The sequence below is a fragment of the Chanodichthys erythropterus genome, chromosome 8, assembly GCF_024489055.1.
Source record: "Chanodichthys erythropterus isolate Z2021 chromosome 8, ASM2448905v1, whole genome shotgun sequence".
Classification (NCBI taxonomy): domain Eukaryota; kingdom Metazoa; phylum Chordata; class Actinopteri; order Cypriniformes; family Xenocyprididae; genus Chanodichthys; species Chanodichthys erythropterus.
In genome coordinates, this window is record NC_090228.1 from 14,901,013 (window position 1) to 14,910,088 (window position 9,076).

At 33.9% G+C, this 9,076-nt stretch overlaps 1 protein-coding gene across 1 annotated transcript; it reads right to left on the reverse strand.

Annotated features, from left to right (window-relative positions):
* Positions 1–1,559: 1,559 nt before the first annotated feature.
* Positions 1,560–7,105, reverse strand: dram1 (DNA-damage regulated autophagy modulator 1). Its single transcript, XM_067391946.1, has 7 exons — positions 6,775–7,105; positions 4,809–4,876; positions 4,105–4,247; positions 3,663–3,840; positions 3,420–3,478; positions 3,235–3,327; positions 1,560–1,696 (listed from the first exon to the last, which is right to left on the reverse strand). The coding sequence occupies exons 1-7, from the start codon at positions 6,903–6,905 to the stop codon at positions 1,655–1,657; spliced, it is 714 nt and encodes a 237-aa protein (XP_067248047.1). The 5' UTR covers positions 6,906–7,105; the 3' UTR covers positions 1,560–1,654.
* Between the last annotated feature and the right edge of the window lie 1,971 nt (positions 7,106–9,076).

Genomic DNA, 9,076 nt, shown 5'->3' on the forward strand with positions numbered 1-9,076 from the left:
TATGAAATTAGACACAAGCAGTCTTGTATTGAAATTGATTTTTAAAAATGTAGCTTTTTTTTTTGTAAATTAATCTTTTAGTTTTTAACAATCTTGAATTGACTTTGACAATATCAACAACAAAACTAACAGAGCCATAATTAATTTAGATTTGTTGAGTTTCTAATAATGCTAATCATCTTACATAGCGATTAAATATTTTCTTACATTGTCTTTTCCAAATGTAACCTTTGTTACATTCAAATTCATGTTTTTTAAACTTGAAACCATTCAAAAGATTTTAAAAATGTTTTTAAAAGATAAGTTGTGCTCAACAAGATTGCATTTATTTGATTAGAAATCCAGTAAAAACAGTAATATTGTGAAATATTATTACAATTTAAAATAGTTTTCTGTTTTAATACATTTTGAATGTAATTCATTCCTGTGATTTCAAAGCTGAATTTTCAGCATCATTACTCCAGTCTTCAGTGTCACATGATCCTTCAGAAATCATTCTAATATTCTGATTTGCTGCTCAAGAAACATTATTATCAATGTTGAAAACAGTTGTGCTGATTTATTTCTTTGTGGAAACCATGATTCATTTTTTTCATGATTCTTTGATGAATAGAAAGTTATGGAAGCTTGTTTCTACCACTAAATAAAAAAATAAAAATGGTAATTGTGACTTTTTATCTCACAATTCTGACTTTTTCTCACAATTGTGAGATAAACTCACAATTGTTGTGAGTTATAATGTCAGAATTGTGAAAAGTAAACTCAATTGTGAGAAAAAAGCGAGTTATAAACTAACAATTTGACTTCTTTTCTCATAATTGTGAGGTATAAACTCGCAAGTGCAATTCTGAGGAAAAAATGGTACATAACTCACAATTCTGACTTTATAACTCACAATTGCGTGTTATAAAGACAGAACTGTGAAATATTAACTCACAATTCTGAGAAACAATTACCTTTTTTATTTTTTATTCAATGGCAGAAACAAGCTTCCATAGAAAGATTAAAAGAACAGGATTTTATTTGTTTGTTTTTTGGCTTATGTAACATAAATGCCTTTACTGTCACTTTCGATCAGCATACTGACCCTAAACTTTTAAGCGGTAGTGTATGCTGCTATTCCTGTCATTAGAAACATTAAAGCAATCACTTCTCTTTATCCATGCACATCATCATCATTGTCATGTGCTTTTATTTCACAAATAACACATTGTGCAATCGACGGACATACATTCACATTACACTGCTTAAAGAGCAAGAGTAAAAAACACTTGTGGCTTACTTTCAGCTGCACTGAAGTTTTGGAATGATCAAGGAGAAAAACGACAAAGCAAGACTTTATAACCGAAGCAAAGAGTGATTAACAAAATTGAATGCAAATATGATCTATCGTCTTGGTTAATTATAAAACGAGAATCACTATGACAAAGCTGTATAAATTGTTTGGCCTCAAGTGGTTAGAGTGTATTACATTTCAAGTACGTTTTATGCCTTTTTTTTTTCTAAGACCGAAGTACAAGCTACAAAAATATACACGATTACACAGATCTTTCAACGTGAAAAAAGGTAATAAGTTGTATAAAAAAATACAATTATATTAATAAAAATGCACTAAAAACATAACTCGTCCAGTAACAGTATGATGTCATGGTCATTAATATTCTATTAAATTAACAGTCAGTTTCAGAGTGAATTGCTGTAAAAAGAAAGAAAAGAAAAGTTAAAATCTTAGAGGAACTTAAATGAATGTAAGTGATTTGAAATAATGTGAAATACTGTTCAAAAGTTTGGGGTCGGTAAGATTTTTAAAATGTTTTAGAAAGTCTTCTGCTCACCAAGGCTGCATTTATTTGATCAAAAATACAGTATACATATATATATATATATATATATATATATATATAGTGAAATATTATTGCAATTTAAAATAACTTATATTTGAATATATTTTAAAAGGTCATTTATTTCTGTGGCAGCAAAGCTGAATTTTCTGAAGCCATTACTCCAGTCTCCAGTGTCACATGATTCTCCAGAAATCATCAAGAAACAATCATTATCAAAGGGTTATTTCACCCAGAAACTAAATTTCTGTCATTAATTACTCACCTACGTGTCGTTCCAAACCCGTAAAACCTTTGTTCATCTTCAGAACTTAAATTAAAGGTGCTAAAGAGGATGTTTTGTTTTATACATTTTTGCAATATTACTTGAAACTGTCTTTACTAACTGATAAAAGACTATTTATTAGGTGCACTGAAAAGAATAATATTAATATACATCATCTGTGCACGAGGTAGGGCCTTAAAAACATCATGATCACGTAAACGATTTGCCCTCCGGCTTGTCAATCACAGCCATGACGTTCCTTGTGAGAGATGAGCACGGTTGTGCGCTCCAGTAACTTTCCACACTCCACAGGCGCCGCATGCAATGTTTTTGTCAGGAGTAACAACTGCAGATTATGAGTTACCTGCGGTGAGTCCGACATAATGATCCACTAACACGACACAGCGAATGCCGGTGGTAAACACTCGTGTTCCAATACTCGTGCACGAGTTTTGGGAGGCGTTCCCTTGAACGGGGGGGTTGTTCTTACGCATGCGCTCATTTCAAAAACTCACTAACAGTCTTTGGTTTCTCAGTCGATGAAAAGATCCTCTTTAGCACCTTTAAGATATTTTTAATGAAATCCAAGAGCTTTCTGGCCTCTGAAAGACTGCAACACAATTACCACTTTGAAGGTCCAGAAAGTTAGTAAAGACATTGTTAAAATAGTCCATGTGACTACAGTGGTTCAACCTTGATGTTATTGTTGAATAAAGTCGTTATTTTTGTTTGTTTTTCTCGTCGCTTCATAAAATTAAGGTTGAAGCACTGTAGTCACATGGACTATTTCAACAATGTCTTTACTACCTTTCTGGACCTTCAAAGTGGTAATTGTGTTGCAGTCTTTCAGAGGCCAGAAAGCTTTTGGATTTCATTAAAAGAAGATGAACGAAGGTCTTACGGGTTTGGAACGACATGAGGGTGAGTAATTAATGACAAAAATTTACATTTTGGAATGAACTAACCCTTTAACATTCCTTACATGTTGAACTGCATTTATTTGAAATAGAACATTATAGATGTCTTTACTATGCCTTTTGATCAATTTTTCTGATATCCTTTCTGAATAAACATAAACCCCAAACATTTGAGCTGTAGTGTAAGTCTCATCATGCTTTATGCACTCACCTGGAACTCTTGGATGTATGTTAAAAAGAAGAAGACAAAACTGAAAGTAGTGATCCATTCACACACGACACTCACTAGATGAAGTGTGTAGTCCTTCAGAAGCAGGAAAACAAGACGAGCAACTTTAAACATTCAATAACACAGAACTACAATCTGAAATGTCTGGTTCGTGACATGAATTGTACCTTATCATTGGTGTCCCAATGAAGTTTGCTTGTTCCAACAGGAATTGCACAGAAAATTGCTGGAAGGAGGCGTTAAAGACTATCACTTTGATCTGAAATGTAAACTGTGCATGTCTTCACAAGGAAAATCAGCATGCTGGGATTACAACACTGAATTTGGATGAATAGCCATGTAAGCAGATGCGTATCTATATGGCTATAGATCAAACAGCAGCACATGTTGGTAAGACTGAGAAAGGATACTGGGAAGAACAGCTAGACAGGCCACTGCAGCGAAGATTGCACGGACATGACACATGCACTTAGAAGATCCGTAAGGTTGAGCGCGGTACGAGATCACGCTCTGAATGGCAGCGTATATAACCCCAAAGAGGAAGAATAGTAAAGCTCCCAAATCATGGACTGGTGTCACTGTCGTTTCCTAGAACACAACAACATACATGAGTGCTACAACATTCACTCACCCTCGTCATTCCAAACACAAGACTTTTTGAAGCACTGTTTTTGTTCATACAGTGAAAGTCAATGGGGTCCAATATTGAACCCCATTGACTTTCATTATAAGGGAAAAAAAAACACATTTCAAATGATCTTTTTTGAGTTCCACCAAAGACAGAAAGTCATAAAGGTTTGGAATGACATGAAAGCGAGACAGAATTTTTCTTTGTAGTTGAACTAGACATACCTGAAATGTAGCAACCAAACACATGCCGACACAAGAGATGACGCCAATACCAAAAGAAGCCTTGTTCAGACAAGGGGACACGGCACCGGTTCTCTCATGGACTCTTTCCACAAATTTATATTCAGCATACATAGTAGCAAAGGCTGGAAAACAAATTCCCAGTTTCTTCAGTTTAGACATAAAATGCAAAATTGCATATTCACTCATGCAATAAAACAGAATAAATTCTCCAGATACTATATGCAGGATAATGCAATGAAAACAGTATTTATACTTGATAAAAATCGTTTGGAGTTGCCATGATGGTTGCTGCTCTGTGATTTGGCATTAGGTTTCATTTCTGCAGTTGTTGTTTTTGAGGTTTTGTCTGCAGTATTGTAAATCACTGAACTCCAGCTGTGTGTCACGGATGGGAAAAAATATTCTGTTTTCGTTTTCAGCAGAAAGAGAAGTGAGACCAGAATGAGAGAGATTCCATTGTTACTGAAGAAACTCTTGAGATATTCCCACTGCTATCCTCTCACATGTCAAAACCAAGCAGTTTGCGGCTGACTTCAAGTTGCACAATTTCCAAAAGGTTGTGACACACAGATAGCAGTAAGGAGTTTCCTGAAGCAGCTGCTGGGGACTTTACAGGTTTTCTAAAATATGAGCTGGAAATGAAATCAAACTGAAATCAGAAACTGGCTGATTATTATTCGTACCTGCAAACGCAGTGATTGTCGACATGAATCCAAACACACAGCTTTCAGGTGGAGTCGCCCCTGTATCACTGATAAAAAGTAAAGGACTGATTTTCAGAGACATTCATACAAATAATAATAAGAACATTCATATTTGCGAAGCAATTCAGAAACATTATATATGTGCAATACTTAGCACACAAAATTTCCAGTTTAATGTATGACATTTAATAAACCATGCAGCCATGGCCTCACCATTACAATACATTAACATGTGACCTTGAAAATATGTATTATTACTTCTTCTTTTTAAAGTATTATTTTAAAATCAGCATTTTAAATGCAAATTTGTTATTATTATTATTAAATATTAAACTTAAATAAATAAGGGTGTTTAAATTGCTTTATTGGCATGACTGTAAATAATACAATATTGCCAACGCATATATACATAAAACAAAAATAAAAACATCTGTATAACAGAAGAAAATATTATAACACTATCAAATATTATAACATAAACTGAAATTAACAGTGTAACAAATTAGAACATGACTGAACATTTGATACCACAGTGTTTTAACTTATATACACACATACTGAGGGTCACTGTGGTGGACACACACATTACACAAATTCACCTGCTGTCTCTCAGGCCGTGGCCCGTCCACACGTATCTCGCAGCCAGTGCTGCTGTCTGTCCCTCTCCTAATATTAACTTTATTTGTTCTACTTCACTCATGGCTGTAAAGTTCTTTATTATGTTACTGAATTTATTTAACTAGAGATCTCTTATAGGTATGTATTTGTGGCAGTGAAGGAGGAAGTGCATCTCTGTCTCGATCTCTCCTGTCCTGCAGTGAACACACACCCTTTGCTCTCTGGGTAACCAGCTCTTTCTGTGTCTGCCGGTCTCGGCAGAGGCTGTAAGCCTCTACTTGGTCAGGATCCGTCTCTGCTTTGTGTCTTTGACACTTTGGAGATATTTTTCTAATTCATAATTTCATTTTAGAGTTCGATAGAATTGTAATTTACTTTGTGTTTTAGTTTCCTCATCCCAATGTTCCAGATATGTATTTTTAGATTGTTTGATGATTTGGTTTATTTTGATGTTTGGATAAGAAGCAGTGCTGGTCTGAGACTGGTTAGTGTTAGTCGGGTTAATAAGTCACAGAACTAGGAGCTGGTTGCATAAACTACTTAGACTAGATTAAAAGTTGAGACACTAATGTTTTTCTTGAAGAGTGGTCCTAATTTTTTAAAGTCTGTTAAATAAAAAGGTAGACTGGTGTAGTTTGAATTGGAAAAATAAGACTGATTACCCCTTGGGAAACTGCAAGTTGGTCAAACTAGTTCTTAAGACACAGTCTTAATATAGTGACTAAGTTTATGCAACTGGCCCCAGCTGACTTTGTTTATTACAATATATATATATATACACATATTATTGTGTTTATTACAAGATATAATGTATATTCGTAATATATTACCCTTATATACACACATTATTATATTACATATATATATATATATATATATATATATATATATATATATATATATATATATATATATATATTAATATTTTGAAAAATCTGTATTATATTTAAATTATTATAAATTATTAAACAATAAATTAAAAATGTTCAGGGTGTTTATTACAGGATATTATATTATATTATTAATCTTCTTTCAGTCCTGCTCTCTTCACTGAAAACTAACCTAGTTCTGAACTCAAGCCAACATTACTTCTCTCAGTAGAAAACGAAACTAAACGAGCAGTCTCCAAAAACTTTTTACTTTCCATTTTCTTACAACTAGCAGCATATAACTTACGTTATATATAAATAGCCGCTTAAATATGGTCTTGTTACTAATATTATATACTATTTCTGGTCTGTTGTTATGTTAAGAGTTGTGAATTCGTCTAATCCAGATGTATATTCAAAATAAAATCAAGCACAATGTAAAAAGACAAATCACATACCTGATATAAGGAAGGACAACATCAACATCTCGTCGAAGCAATGCGATGATATAAGATATTATGAATGTGCTCGATGACCAGATTACCAGAAAAGTAGGTAAAAAGCACATTCCTTCCATAAACCAAACCATCTCGCCTGAGGGCTGAGTTTAATCGGTGCATCACCATTCACGAAGACAAAAGCCAAGTAATCGGAACATATCAGCTATAACGACACCGACACTTGACTGAAGACATTCTGTATGCTCAATAACTCGACGTTTATAACTGTATAGTGTCACGTGTTCGCTGGGAATCTATGTTTCTCTTCCTCATTGTTTTATAGATGTTACCACCAGCATGTGAACAACACACTGAGGTCTTTCTTTCTTTTTTTTCTTTCTTTCTAATTAGGCTACATTTTAGATCCGTGACACTTTTTTCCATTTGTTAACAATAGTTAGGCTAACTAACAGCATGAAAAATATTTCTAAAGCATTTATTGATCTTAGTTAATGTTAATTTCAATTATGAATCAAAATTTGCATCTGTTAATTTATGAGAGCCCGTTTCCGCCACAGTTGAGTAAAATATAATTCTTTAAGTCATAATGAGAAACTTTCTCATAATTATGACTTAGTATCTCATTATATTGAGGAAGTTTATCATAATAACGACTTAGAATCTCATAATAATGAGAAACTTTCTCGTAATAATGACTTAGTTTCTCATAATAATGAGAAACTATATCGTAATAATGAGAAATATTCTTATAATAATGACTTTCTGATAATAATGAGAAACTTTTACGCATGCGCAGAGCAGCGGAGCAGAAGGGCGTGGCACGCTAGCGACATCCGCTGGTCAAAGCCGTGTAAATGCGAGAGCACAGCAAACATGGCACGTTCTGCAACAATGTAATCTATAATGTCATAAAATAACATTAATGATCAATTATCAGTATATGAGATTGAATATAGCCTAGTCTTTTAAGCGTCGGGTTCATGCCGATGAGCACAATTAAGCAGGCGTAGTTCGTTACCAGGGAAACCACTTTGCCTTCCACCTTCTCGTGCGCATTGAAAAGTATTGAATATTTATAATTTAGAATTGATGCTATTTAATGATACTGCAATTTGTAGATTACACGGACTTTAATGAAAACAACTGTTTTGCAGAACGTGTTTGCTGTATTCTCGCATTTACACGGCTTTGGCCAGCGGATGTCACTAGCGTGCCACGCTCTTCTGCTCCGCTGCTCTGCGCATGCGTAGAAGTTTCTCATTATTACGAGAAAGTTTATCGTTATTATGTGACACTAAATCATAATTACCTGAAAGTTTCTCGTTATTATGAGATACTAAGTCATAATTACCAGAAAGTTTCTCGTTATTATGAGATACTAAGTCATAATTACCAGAAAGTTTCTCGTTATTATGAGATAAGTCATTATTACGAGAAAGTTTCTTAGAGATACTAAGCCATTATTGCGAGAAAGTTTCTTGTTATTATACTAAGTCATAATTACCAGAAAGTTTCTCGTTATTACGAGAAAGTTTCTTGTTATTATGAGATACTAAGTCATTACCAGAAAGTTTCTCGTTATTATGAGATACTAAGTCATAATTACCAGAAAGTTTCTCGTTATTATGTGAAACTAAGTCATTATTACGAGAAAGTTTCTCGTTATTATGAAATAAGTCATAATTACGAGAAAGTTTCTCATTATTATGAGATACTAAGTCATAATTACTAGAAAGTTTCTCATTATTACGACAAAGTTTCTTGTTATGTGAAACTAAGCCATTATTAAGAGAAAGTTTCTCGTTATTATGAAATAAGTCAGAGGCTAAGTGTTTTTTTTTTTTGGATCATTGTTTACTTTGTAAAGTTGCAAATCTTTATGAGAGATGTCGTTACGGTGCTCAGGGACAACAGTTTACTACATTATTAGTTAATAATATCACAATACAATAAACAGTTTTCGTGCCCTTGATTGCTCTTTACTTTACTGACCTTCCACAAAAGTGCTGCTGCATGACTAGAACATCCTGGCCCTGCAATACATGAACAACCCGCTGTCTGTACTTCACCCGTCACTGATGCACCATATGATGTGATATTTTACTCCTAACGTGTCGTGCGTGCCAGAGCCAGTCGCGTTTCCACTGTCATATATGCGATGCTAAACGCTGATGTTAACCATTGCGATAAATACACACGTTTATGGAAAATGTCAGAGACTGCTTGAGGAATGAAGACAATTCTTATATGATTATAATCGTGTATTTATTTGGTTTAATGTTTTATCTGTCTCTTCCCT